This window comes from Falco naumanni, chromosome 1, assembly GCF_017639655.2.
Source record: "Falco naumanni isolate bFalNau1 chromosome 1, bFalNau1.pat, whole genome shotgun sequence".
NCBI lineage: Eukaryota > Metazoa > Chordata > Aves > Falconiformes > Falconidae > Falco > Falco naumanni.
In genome coordinates, this window is record NC_054054.1 from 57,323,867 (window position 1) to 57,338,513 (window position 14,647).

The following is a 14,647-nucleotide window of genomic DNA, read 5'->3' on the forward strand; positions in this document are numbered from 1 at the left end:
ACTTACTTGCAAAATATAAAAGGCCTAATTTTCTGATGAGTTTGTTACCAAAGTCAGATCAAAAAAATGTTCATAAGGTTCTAAACAATATACTGGGGCTCTCTATGTTTTAAGCACCAGCGAAAGATATTATAACAACATCCATGAATTTAACTCCTCCATTTCATGAAAAAAATAACAGGATTTCCTCTATATCTAATAATTTGTGTTAGCCAGTCAGGAGTATCAACTCATTTCTTACATTGTCAGTCATCATACCAATATTAGAGTGTAACAGAATTCAATTATGAAATGAACTATTATTCTGGATATAGTGTATTCTCAATAAACACAACAGACTACATTATATTACACACACTTTAAAGATGCCCACATAATCTGTTTATTTAATTCCAGTGATCAGATATATTTGTTTCTAGCCTATCAATGCATGTAAAATGAAAGCTGTTAACTGAGAAAGAATACGAAATTATGACCATGGTAGTTCAAAAAGTCCTGAAGGGAGCTTTGCCAGTTTTGACTTGGGTAATAACACCAAGCCTTATTCCTCACCCTACAGTAATTACACTGACTCAAGAGGAGATACTCCTGATTTTTGCTACATAAGTAGGATCGGAACAGGTCCCGTTTACCCAGTGGACTTCATAAATTTTAATGAGTGTTACGCCGATACATGCCTCAGAGAAGGAGATTGAGTGGAGCTGACGTAAATACACCTGCTTTTTATCTGCTTTCTCACCAAAGAATGAAAATCTAGGGCACAGGATATGAAGGATACAAATGGAATGCTAAACATAAGGAAAGTAAATTGAATGGCATCATATTTCCTAATTGCCAGACTTACTTGATCTTAATCCACTTCAGACTGTTCTTAGTTTAAAGATACATCCCAAGACTTACTTGTCAATCATAACATTCACTAGCTTTGAGGGTTTTTTACTTCCCTGACTTAAGCTAAATGAAAAGAACAGGCCTACAATGTCTTGTTGTAAATCCTTTACAGACTGAATTGAGAAAACAGATTTAAGTTGTCTTGATTTTGACAGTGCTGAAGGTGCTATTGAAACATGTTTAGTTTCTCCCTGTGCTTGCTGTTTGATTATATGATGCGTATAGAAGTTGGGGGGTTAAAATAGGAAAATAGATTTCTATCTATATACCTCACACATTACCCCACTTGTTACAGATGTGCTTCTGAAGTTCTTAAAAAGGAAGCTCAACTAGAAAATATTATCATTAGCAAAAAAAGAAGCAAAAAGGCCAGAAACCCACAACACTGAAAGCAGATAACTTTTTTACTTTTTTTTTTTTCCTGAAAAAGTAACGCTTTAACCTAGCATTACTGTCTTTCTCATGTTGTAGTTGAAGCGATTTAGGAGATGTCTGCTCCTCTAAAGATATCAAAGGGAAGGATTTTTAAAATAAATTTTGGTAATAAAATATTACCTTTTAAATCTGCAACAGGCACAGTTAGTTAACAGACTGAGCCATTTTGACATCCAATATACCTGGAACAATTTCCCACAAAACATAAGAGTTCTGTATTAATACATATTTCATGTTTAGAAAAAAATAACATATTTTTCCTTAGTTAAACAGTAATATTTTGTAGGCTGTTCAGAAAGATTTATGGCTATGTATAAATTAACTCTCACCTAAAAATAGAAGTCAGATTTGCATATCAATGTGTGACATAAAGGGATAAATATTCCATTCCACTGGCAGTGATCTGAAGTTCTAACATAAATATCTTTTTGTACTTGTAAAATGACTGCTGAAAATGACTACATGCTCAAGGTAGCATGCTCCTCAAAAATCTACTTTGAGAAATTCAGAAAAGGTTTCCTCCTCAATACCTTAAATACATTTTAAATATATAAATCTAAATAGCATATTTGTTTCTCTGCAACAAACATTATTAAGTCACTGGGTAGATTAGTTTGTTAGGTAGATGGGCAAAGATATATTTTTAATGTCCACAATTACATTAGCACTTGAGAATGCATTCTCAGTTTTAGTCTTCTTAATTAAACAAGGGTCAATTTACTCCATTAGCACTCACCTACAAAGGTAAGCAGGATCACCAACAAAAGGATCAGGGCACAGATGCACGGAATCAGTATTAGGAGCAAAAGTCGAAGGAACTTGGCAGAAGCCAGTTTCTGGGAGCAACCATCCCCCATATTATCCTCATCTGTTCCTAAGACCTGAAAAACAAAGGAGCCCAGTTTTATCATTCTGGTGTCAATTAGTCTTCAACAGCAGTCATCCCCATTACACAGAGTAGCTATATGATTTAAATATATGCTATAAATGGCTTTTAGATTCTTAATGAGAAGTTGTACGTAAACCTCCTTTCTGGTGGACAGCCTGATGTAATCCGTAACTTAGTTCAGTTCACCCAATACCCACAGAGTTACAGCTTCACTGAAATTTTTAAACATTTCTGATGAACTAGAAGTTGGATAGGCATTTGATTTGAAAAAATTTAACTACACAACAAATTTAAGCAATAAGGCTAAAATCAGCTCATATTATAATTAAAAATAATCCATTCCTAATTATTCAAGAGCTCCATGTTCTTAAGTTTCTTTTATTAAGGCATCATGGAACTATTATAATCTTTGTTTTAAGTGACAATAGAAGCAATAAGGACTGTTCCACTTATGCAAAATAATGCTGTCTCATTTTTTAAGTACTTTACAAAATTATAACTTATCACAGTTTGCAACTGTTTTCTGTTTCATAAATGGAATATAGAACAATAGAGAAAACTAATTTTCCAAATTCAATTTAGCTGCACAAAGTACAAAAATTCAAACCTTTCAAAAGCCTCAACATGTATTTCATTATTTTTTTTTTTAAACATAACTCCATTAAGAGTCCATCTGATATATTGGAGAAACATTACACTTTTTAAACAGAAACAAAACCAAAATTCCAAACTAATATTTAATAGCAAGATTGAAAATGATGTTGTGAAGTTAAGACATCTTTATTCAAAATTGAATAAAATAATTACAATTTTCCCTATGATAAGGTGAAATTGGATGGTAAGATTATCAGTACCAGACAATTTCTTCCCAAAGAATGACTAACAGTTTATCCTTTTTCTCAGAAAGATCGTGTAAATGCATCCATTACCCTGACAGCCTCTCCCCAAAGAATCTCAAGAAACTGAGGTCTACAACATATATATTATTAGTCTCATAAACACCAGTCTCTGCAGCTTATCCCTTTGGCTGGCTCTGCTGTAAATTCCCTTCTGTGAGGAACACATTACCAGACCGACTGGCACAAATGGAAGCTGAACTATTTCTTAAGGAACTGCTGCACAGAGACTAGATTTCTACCACAGCAATCTCACTGCCCCTTTTACTGCCTTGACTGAGAAAACTAGAGGCAGAAGTGGGATTTAGAGCATAATTTTCCGTCATTCTGCGATGTCTCTTGTTCCAGCATGGCACAAGGACTATCTGTAAGGAAACTTCCCTTACTGATAGCATTAGAATTATCACTCATTTCTGATACCCCTGGTTACTAGACACTGCAGACACTGTACTGACAGCAGAAATTAAGAAAACTGCTTTTGTGCTGTTGTATGTACCTTTTCTGATACTGCTAAGCATCACATGTTATCCGACCTCCTTCAGACCCATCCAGTGCAGTGTCCCATATGACTTTTTTTGCTACTTCCCACTGTTCAAAGTAAAGACCAAGTAATATTGAAAATGCGTAAGTACCAGTAGGGTGTGAGGTGCTAGTGGTATCTCACTTGATAAACGTCTTCCTATTCCAGTGATTCAGTCTCAGCACCATCCTACTACTGCGCTTATCCAGCAAGCAGGAGTTAAGTTGTTAGTCAAAGATGGTGGGGTTATCTGAAACAGCCAGCTCAGGGTGAGAATAATAAGAGTAGTAGCTCTGTCTATTGAAAAGGTACAGGTTGGGTGAGTTGACAAAGGTCTGTAACCTGATCATCACCATTTCCCTCAACAAGAGAAATATAAAGAATGTTGGAGAGAGTTAATTGGCTTTTAATCAGAAGTGTTTTTCTTAATCAACAGCTTATTCAGAAGTTGCAAATGCTGCAATCCAAGATTTTGGGATATTTCAGCTAAATTACTGGCCTTCCCTGTAAGTAACACCTCAAATAGCCAGGCACAGATAAAGATACAGTGACATTTATAAAATCCCTGCTTGACTATGTAACTTCCTGCAGTCCACACTTGCCTACATTTCCATATTAAAATTTTCAAAGTCTGCCTGAAATTCTGCTTCTGGTTTTGCTGGAATATAGCAGTTTAGCAGCTACTCATGGCAGCCTTCCCTGAATTCTGTAACTTTGGTTTACGCAGCCTGTATTAGGCCCCCCGGGAGGTCCAAGTGCAGGTAACAAAGGAATAACACAGCTCTGTTATGAATACAGATCTCCCAAAACACAGCTGCCATAACTACTTTTGAAAGCACAGCCAAAAGAAAATATATACATATATATAAATGGCATAAAATTGCCCTTTCCAACAGTGCAGTGGTTACAGTGTTCTTGCAGGAAACGGTGCTGTTGAGTTCAATTCCCTCTTCAGCTTAAAGCAGTTAAAAGTTAGATCTGCAACTCAGCAGAGCATCACAACCACCTAACACAGACTCCTCCTGAATCAGAGCACACCATCTCTTGAAGTATCAGTATTCTGTAAAAAGGAACATGGTTCTGCTGGGCCACATAACAGAAAGGACCATCACTCCACAGCCCAGTGATTAAGGCACTGGGGAGCTGACTCGTAGTTTCTTCAAGGCAAACAAATGTAAAACCCATCTCATTTTCCTGAAGGAATGACTCTCAATCAAGATACGCTTTTTGCAAATCCCAGGCAAAAGTGCCCAACTCTACGCAGTGTAATACAAGGTAAATATTGACCCCTGACTCCACAAACAGTTTGTCTTAGGAATAAAAAATGTATGTTATCAATAAATAACAAAATTATATTCCCAAAGAATTGAGAAACTACACAGAAGCTGTATTCATCATCAATTTTTATGACTCTTCTTGTGAGGAGGAGGAGGTGATATTGAGTATTTTGGAGATACATGAGATTTTAATCACTCCAAGAGCAAGTGTATAACTGAGAGCAGAGTTACCACAACTGTTGCACAGGTGCCTCAGAGCTAACCTAGGAGAAACATTTAATGCGTGCCAATGAAAACCATGAACTTCTTATGTTCCTTCGTTTCTGTGAGAAATTTTTTGTAAAGTCTGTTGGCATTGTGGATGCTAGGAACTTTAGGCAAACGTTCACACTAAAGGACAGCCTCGTAACATTTTCTTTCTTTTCAACTCCTGAAAGCAACAATAAACCTCAATCTTCGCACTGACAACTTACCACCATGGATTTTAAAAGGGACTGTTGTATCCAAATTTGCTTTCAGTGACTGCTCAAGAAAAGAATGTCAGATTGTGAAAGACATGCTTCTCTAAACACCATGAATTGCTAGTTTTGTGTAATAGCAAAGTAAATATTTATAGGCAACTAAACAGCATGTTGTTATTTTTTTCTTCTACAGGAAAAGACCTCATGAAAAACACTAAACCTATTTAAAATGATCATCAGTGATGCAGCAAACTTAATTTTGCCAGTTTTCCATCACTTGAACACCTACGTTAGCTTCTTCCTTCAATTTCTGTGAATATGAAATAAAACTAAAGATAGTGCTAATCGTTCTTATATCATCAATGAGAATTTAATAGTGTCCTATAGGTAAACATATGTACATTATAGCTACTTTTTAAATATTCCCTCATACTATTTATTTTCCTCTTGCCACCAAATATTGCAATAACAGAAAGAATATTTGCACCAGTTTTAAACGCTCTAGTATGCCAACGGTATCTGTATAAACTTCATACATACTCTGTCCTCACAACTCTGATAAAAAATGAAATACAGGCATAAATAATAGACTAAATGCACAAATAATGGAATGTTCCCACAAGAATGGGTCTGTAGAAGGAAACAGGGGTGCTACATGCTTATTCATTTGTCTCACCTCAAGTTTCCAGGTTAGTGGCCAAGACAACAAACCCATCTCCCTCAATTCTCTCTGTAGTCAATAGTTACTCTGAATCATTCTCTGAGTCTGTAAGACTAAGGTACCTCACAGACACACGTTTATCTCCCTCTCCAAGGAAAGGGCAAGACTTAGATGCAGAATCCTTTAGAGCAGACTGAAAGAAATCGATCCTAAATGCTGGAGATTTTGGCATAAAATAGATTTAGCACAGCACTGGACCAAAACATATTCTCAGTACTTGAAGATTACTGGTGCAAGTTCCCTTCCTACCACTGTTGTTAGAAAACTTGAATCAAGACTGTTAGGAATTAAATACCGTAGTTAGGAAATGTCAGTGTTTGGTTTTTAAGGCCACAAGTTACTTGCTTTCAATACAATCAGATTTTGTATTAAACAAGAATATAGTGAGAATACATCAGATAATTTATTCCGACAGCTACAAAATGCTGCCCCTAATGAAATGCCTTTAACCAGTGCTTACCTGGGTGCCATTCTTTCAGTAATGACTGCAATAAAGGAAAGACAGAATGCAGTAACTCTGAGCTAGTTTCAGTGCAGATTTTTTAAAAATCCTAGGCTTATCTAGGACTGCTGGATCAGACTGCTCACAGCTGATTTTCTGAAACCACAGAGGCAGAAAAAAGTAAGATAGAAAAAAAAGTTTCATCTTACTACTGAAAGACTAAAAATTCATTGGACCAAAATTCACAGCTTATCTTCTGCAAGATGTGGGGAAAATTTGATCTCATGGGTGTCATTTCCATAACATGCCTGTCATATTAAAGCACATAAATGACAGATTATGTTAAGATTTATATGTGAAAAGCCTATGGTAGCATTCAATTTTCTTTTTAGACACAAAAATTATAAGTTACTGGTCTATAAAGCAGCCTGAATCATGGTATAAGCACTTCACAAAAATATCTCCTGCTGTTGTCACCACAAACCTAACAGATGTTCTCCCAATAAAGAAATATCATTAAGGCTAACAGCCTACTCTCAGTATCTTCTGTGCATGATGAGTCTCTATAAAGAAATGCAGAAGACAACTGCTGGATCAGAAGCATCAAAATATCTTGGAACAAACCCTACACCAAAATAGTATGTCGTGTTTATGCTGGAAAGAAGTGGAAAGACAATGCCATGACATGCAGGGAGGATGTCATTAGAGGGCAGTAAAGACGTAGCCTTGTAGAAGTCCTCATGGTGCCATGGAGGAATCTGCTACCCAGCCAAGCAATAGTTCATGTATGGAAAATACGTTCGATTATGAAAACTATCTGCAGTTCTTTCCATATCCATGACATTGTTCCTCTTCGAATGTTGAATCAGTGCTCCTGTGGTTTTACCAGCTCTCATGATGTGGGTCTTAAAGCTCTAGACTAATGGAGTCACACCGGCCATTCCAGCTTTCCTTTCCCTGTAAGGGAAGATGGTTCCCAGTTCGCATGGTTCAGAGCAAAAACTGAACATGTGAAGTGTCAATGTTTGAACACACCACAGCATACATGTGTGTGTGTATATATATATGTGTATAACTTTAAACATAGTCATTCTTACAGCCTCTTTTGACCGACTCATAATATTCAAATACCTGGGAGTCAGTAACAAGAGCTGCAGATGTTCTTCATTTTTTATCAGTTCTGTCCTGTTCACATGAAAATTTGGGAGTCAGCAGTGCGCTTCTATTTGACTACTGTATCATCCAAAAAAGGTAACACCATGCTTTAATAGCCACTGTAACAAGTAGAAAGTGCAAGATAAATCCGCCAAATGTACAGGCAAAGTCACATGCTAAAAACAGGAACTGGCAAAAAGTAACTGGAAACAAGCTTTTGCATAGTCTTTCCTTTTCAGTGTTACAGGAGTCAGAAAGACAAGCTGAAATGGACCAACTGAAGAATGAATGTCAAGGCAGCATAAGAAACTGATACTAAAGCAGCTTTTGTCTGCAAATACAAGTAATACTCAAACTCCAGTGTACATGAATTTAAGAACAAAAGTGCCATAATTATTCTGAAAGGAAATAGTGCAATTTAGGGGAGCAAAAAAACCCCCACTTTTCATACAGCAAGGCAGGCAACATAAGAAACATGTTATTATCACGTGAATTGTGATTTTCACAATGAAATACACTAGTTCTCCTGATAGTTCAAGTTCACTGTAATCCTGTAACTTCTCCCTGGAAATTCCATATCCTCTGAACAAATTACAAATTTCTGACATAATTCATTCAAAGTTTATTTTGATGACCTCCTTTCCCATCTGTGAAATAAAATACTCTGATTTACCCCTGTTTTAAGCACTGAAACATAAACATACTGGGTCACCATACCAATCCAAAACACACAGTAGCCCAGTAAGGGAAATGTCATATAAAGCTGGGCACATCTTTCCAAAAGAAATATTTGGTTGGTGCTAGATGCCATGCCCCACAAGATTCTTTTGGCTGAAACAGAAACCTGAAACATTTAACTTTCCTGACTTACATTTCCAATTAAAGTAAGTAGAGTATAACTGTGTCAGTGATGTTTCTTCTGTGTGCAGAAGACACAGTGTATAAAGTAAGATGATTTTTTGCCTTTCAGACTACCCTAGAGACCCATCAGCCACTTCTTCTGTTGAGGTGACCTTTCAAGCTGTTATTAATCCAGCATGAGACACAGTGTAGTAAAAATCCAAACCAGGCATCACCAGAAGTCACCAACTCAGACTCATGAATGTCGATGTGATATTCTTCCTTTCATTTCCATCTCACAAATTTGGAGTTCTTCACTCCTGAAAAATAATTTCAGCCATTTTTTGAGCCACTCAGACAACTTTGGAACTGAGAAACTGTGGAGATACACAGGAGAAGCTCAGAAGAGACAAGGTGACATTCAGATACGTCTCACCCAGTTCTGTGACAATGCAGTTGTGATGCTGACCCAGCCTCAGTTTAGGGCAGAGCCAGTGGTAAGTTTGCTGGGACAAAACCGGAACACAGCTACGGTGTTCCAGTTATCTGTGTGCTGGAGAGCCTGCACCGCTGCCTGCCAAGTGAGATCTCCTTTGGAGTGTGCTTACAGTGCTGTCCAAACAGCGTGACTGCAGACCCCTCAGACACAACCCACCCTCACACTTTGAACTTTCTAGCTGAGGTAAAACCAGCTATCAGAGCCACCAACACACCAAGTTCCAGATCTGCTTTTATCCGGGATGACAGATAATGCTGTGCTGCCAGTGGTGTTACCAGTGTCCAACAAGTCGCTGCCTTACAGCGTATGCTTAGTTAAGAGAGCTAGCTTGGTGCACTGTCCCTTTCTTAGTTCATTCTTCCCTTGCAGAAGGCTTTGAGGGAGGTGGAAATAAGTTGGTCGCTCAGACATACGCACTATGGCTGGGAGATTTGGAGCTCTGAGGAGCAAACTATTGACCTTGGTTCTCTGTTACAGGTATCTATGCTTAACATCTCATCAAAAGGTGTGGAAGCAGAAAAAAAAAGGATTTTCATTGATTCCACGTACCTGGTGCCATACCAATAATTGCTCTCCACACCATTTAAAATGAGAACTAGACAAAACATTTAGCCATCATATAGGGTCAGTACTGATCACTCTTCAAAATTTGAATTAAAAGGGGGGGGGAAGATATTGATCACTACTAGAGAACAGTAGTGTCACCCTTTCAATAACATTATGTTTGAATCTCCTCCTTTTCCAAAGGAAGTGCTGCTGAATAATGATTCCACTTTAACATAAATGTTAATTGTGTACATACTTATATATTGTACATATTTACAATTACTTATAATTTCACTGATGTAAACTTGCAACTACAATGGATGCTTTCCATATTTGCAATGGAACTTTGTTGAATTTTCAAGAACTTACAGATTAAGAAATGGTTCAGCTGATGGCAAACTTACTACTTCTTTAAACTCTCTCTTCTTTATTACTAACAGCTGGTGGCAAAGGTGTGTGATATTGCTGTGTCTCATAAGCTGAGCAAGATTAAGTAAACATATGGAAGCCAGAAAAGATTTTTCAAAAACCAAAGCATCTGTGGAAGACATTGATTTTAAGAACCAGACTATCGTTAGCATTATCTGATATTTCTCAATACCAGACCATGAACATCCATTCAGCATACTTCAGCAGGAACTGGAAAAGTGTTTTGGGGAAATTAATCTTTAATTAATGCAGAATTTATGCTCTGGGGGGTTACTAGTTTTCTGTAATTTTCTAGGGCTTGCAAAAATTACTCATGGAAGATTCAATAGTGCCATGCTGTTTTTCCGAACACACCCAGAGACCACTCTAATGCCTTCCTGGCTAGCCAGATGTTTGCTGCATTGAAGTTTGCTAAGCAAGTAAAGCAGCAATGGCAAGTCTCTGGCTATACATTGCTGTGAATCACAACTCAGCAGGCAGGGGAGTAACACAGCACTACCTTCAGGCTCCTGCTTTGCTGGGAATTCAGTAAGTGGATGCCTGCAAAAGAGCCATTAGCACCAGAAAGCAAAATTGGAAACCATAAAAAAAAAGTCTTAGTGGCCTAATTTGTGAAAATAAACAGATTCTGAAAAAACATTTTGAGGGGGCGGAGGGTTACAGTTGGAGGAAAACCTCCTCCTAAGATCAGTTTTCCAACCTGGAAAAATAGAAGGGACAAAAAGATATCCTGCCTGCTTTGTGGTTCCCGTTCAGTGTATCAATCACCGCCTGTGCAGAAATCCCACCAGAAGCTCCATTCCACACAAGGAAACTACACCTCATAACTGGACATACCTTTTTTTTTTTCCCTATTAATGCCTTATCAGTAGGCTTAGCCTTCTGAACTTGAAGGTCACCAGTGCATCATAAATGTGCCATGCACAATACTGATTATACAATTAACCTATCTAAAATCAGAAGCTTTCAATGACATGAATTGGATGCTAAACTGAAATGTAAGCGAAATAAATGGCAGTAATCTTCTTAGAAGCATTTGTCTCCTTGTGTCTCCTGTATTTCTTATTCATTTTTCTCCAAAATGTATAGATTACTTTTACACTACAAATGTCTGCCTAGAAGACATTAAAATTTTGGATTTGAATGTGTAATGTTAGCTTTACACTACTGACTTTTTTCTGATTTGTGAATAAAAAGATACTAACCCTTGGACCAAGGATAAGAGCGGTAGCAATGTTAATCAAAGGAAAGGTCCTGGTTTAGAGTCAAAGCAAAGCTTCATCTGTTCAGCATAGCTGGATATTTATTTGTCCTCTTCCCAAAGATGAAAATAGACTTACACAGGTCAATAACCTACTACCTATAAAATTTAGAGGTCACTCATTCATGTTTCAGTAGGATACCACATTGTTCAGAAATGTGCCATCTTTGACCATTTTGTTTCAGTAGCAGAAAACAGAGAAGGAGAAGGATATTTTTTGAAACTACCAGGACATCTTGACAGAAATAACTGAAGAGTTGACTAGAGATTAAACCCATTCATTATTGTTGAAGTTATGAAGCAATAAACTGATACAGAAAACTCAAGATTAAGAGGGTTAACAAGGCACTTACATTGGTGTATGCGTTTGACTATGACTCTGATATAGGATCAAAGCTTTATTGATCACAGAAGGATTTGTAGGATAAAAACTTCCATCTAAGTCACTGAAACAATAACAATCTGGTGAAATATTCTGTAAAAGAAGGGAAAAATCCACTGTATTTATAGCTACGACTATTTAATTTGTCATCCCTAGAACAGATGTCAGCTTTCCTCCCATTCACATTTTCTTTGGAAATCTCCAGGAGTCACACAATAATCCTATCTGTGATGAGGAAAAACTAAACGGAAACCATCTGGGTTCTTAGGCCTTCCAGACCACTATCAACACTATTCCACATACTCCAACGTTACAGGGAGAAAGAGTATTGTTAGTAACTAATAAACATATTCAATCATCATTTCAGATTCCTTTCCAACCTTGTCTACATGCACTACAAATTATTTAAACTTACACCTTTGAAATGGCTGAGCAGGGACAAACCCAAGCTTAAAAAAGACTTTTGCTACTTAATTCTTTTGTTATATGGTTGCTACAAATCAAATACCAAGGAGAAAAAAAAATTAACAAGGGGGGGGGGGGGGGAAGATAGCTGCTCACGCTACAGTTCCTGTTACTCTTTCAGATATATTATTCACTCAGACAATATTTGTATGTGTGCAGAACTAGCATCTTTCAAACAACAAGCTCTCTCTCAGCAACATCTGTCCCTCAACGCTGTGTGATGGCAAAAATGCACAGGCTGTTAAAGCAAGGTGGGTTCAGCCATCTCCTTTTATTTCTGAAGATGAGAAAATGCAGGAAATTGGGGAAAGCCTAACAACTGTAGTATGTTCTGCTTCTATAATCTCCAGGTTCCACTGGTTCTGGAATAATTTTAACATAGAGAAAATAATCTGCCTAGAAAAAGATTTGACACTGAAGGCAGGAGCAATGGAAGAAATCTCTGTGTCGCAATGGAAGACCAGAGCAGACATAACTATAATAGAGACATACTCTGTATTATTACATGAATGCAGAGCTTCAGGTCTAAGAGACCTGGGATGGAAATCTCCTCGGTGCTACCAGTGGTTTTATTTCCAAGAGAATGCCCTTAACTGCTTTCTGAAATCTAATGAGATGAGCACCGCAAAGAGCACGTGATTTCTTACTGCTTTGTTCAGAGGCAGTAAGGGGAAAAAAAGAGAGCCTCTTTTCCTAGGAAATGCTTCCTGAGTCTGAGATGCTCTCAAGTAACTTTCAGGAACGCACAAGTGACAGTTCAGGCTATTTTGAAACTAGAAGCTCTCTGAGGTGACGAGCAATGGCAATTGCTCTGGGCAATTACTATTACTGTTAAATCACTGTGACGTTAAAATCTCTCTGGTATCAAACAGATCAGACGTGGAAGATTCTAACACATTACTTTTTAAAAGACTAGGTTCCGTGTATGGCAGAACTGAGTATCACAGGTCTGGAGAAGATCTGACAATCACTGACCAGCCAGTCCCAAAGCATGAGCACCATCCACTCAGCACTGACCTTGAACTCTCTCTGAACTACAACACGTGAGTTGTAATAGTTGTAGTCTGATGCTGTCCCAAAGAAGGAAACTCGTATCTACCTTCAATTCCTTTCCCTTAAGGTCTGGGTGAAGATGACTTAAATGTTCAATATAGAAAATGCTGCTTTTTCAAGAAAAAGTGAGCCTCAGAATCCAGGAAAAGCACCTGCAAGGATGCAACCTGACAGTCTTTTTTCCCACAGGTTTACAGGATTTGTCCCCCACGGATGATTCTATCAGTAAAAGTTTTTTAAACCGTCTTAATTTCTGTGTAGTCTCTGGGAAAAAAAAAAAAAAAAAAAAAAAAAAAAAAAAAGCAGTATGTATTAATTTAACACGCATGCAAAGGCTGGGGTCCCACAGAAGCATACTGTTATGGGAAACATGCTTTGAAACGAGGGCAGGGTTTGAATCATCAAAGCATAAACTTCACCATTCCAAAGCAGCTCTGATGGTGTCTGATTTTCAGCCTCTTTTCACTTTCTCAGGGCTACACACTAAAAACTAATTGTTGCTGGCAATACTACTGACAAAAATAGAGAATTATAAACTGTGTGGCACCCAAAGAAGCAGATGCTGCAGAGGTTCCACTCTAATGACGAAGGCGGTGAAAAGGAACTGAAGGATGACTGGATTCATTTCATCCCTTCATGATTTGGGGATCAGGCAAGAGGGACAGGGAAGCAGACAACCACAGAGGTAACACTGCCACTTCGGTCAGTTGTGAGCAAACATGCTTTCCCAAGCTGAGGCTATAATGAGGTGGCTTCTAAATAATTCTGCCCCTGGTTACACGGGCATCTGTACTGGGTGTTGGTGGCAAGCTTGCTGGCAGTGGGGGCACTGCAGGGGTGGCCTCCATGAGAAGAGATCAGGGGCTGTCCCATGCTGGATGTGGCCAGTTCCAGCTGGCTCCGCACCAAAGGACACTGCTGAGCCCATCAGCCGAGTTGGTGGTACCTCTGTGAAAACATATTTAAGAAAGGGTAAAAACCACATGGGTCTCTACCCATGGGAAAAGAGTGAGAAACGGCAGCACAAATACCAAGGAGGAGAAGCAGGTGCTCTGTGGCAGAGCAGATACTCCCCAAAGGACTGCAGCCCATGCAGGATCCACGGCAGAGCAGAGGAGGAGTGAGAAGGAAGGAGCAGCAGAGATGCCCTTCTCTGCTGCTGGCTGCCTCGCTGAAGGGATGGAGTGCCACATGTGGGGATAACAAGGGCGGAGGAGTCTGGAGTGAGGCTGACCCTGGGAATGGGCGAGGAGAGGTGTTTTCCCCAAGTGTTTTAATGCTTGCTTCTTTTTTTTTTGCTTTTGTTTCATGATACCTGAATCAGTAAATAAATATATAGATTAATCAGTAATAAAGCGTTTCCTCCGGTCGAGTCTGGTTTGCCCACAACAGTGATCAGTGAGTGATCTCCCCGCCTTTACCTCGACCCACAATCTTTCCCAGTCTTATTCTTCCCATTTTGCCCCGGTGCCACAGGACGGAGGG

At 38.5% G+C, this 14,647-nt stretch overlaps 1 protein-coding gene across 1 annotated transcript in view; it reads right to left on the reverse strand.

Moving 5' to 3' along the window:
* The window catches only part of CORIN (corin, serine peptidase), a 149,293-nt gene that overhangs the window by 129,429 nt on the left and 5,217 nt on the right, over positions 1-14,647 (reverse strand). Inside the window, 1 exon segment of the mRNA XM_040600424.1 lies at positions 2,063-2,207. Within this exon segment, the coding sequence (XP_040456358.1) occupies positions 2,063-2,207 (145 nt within the window).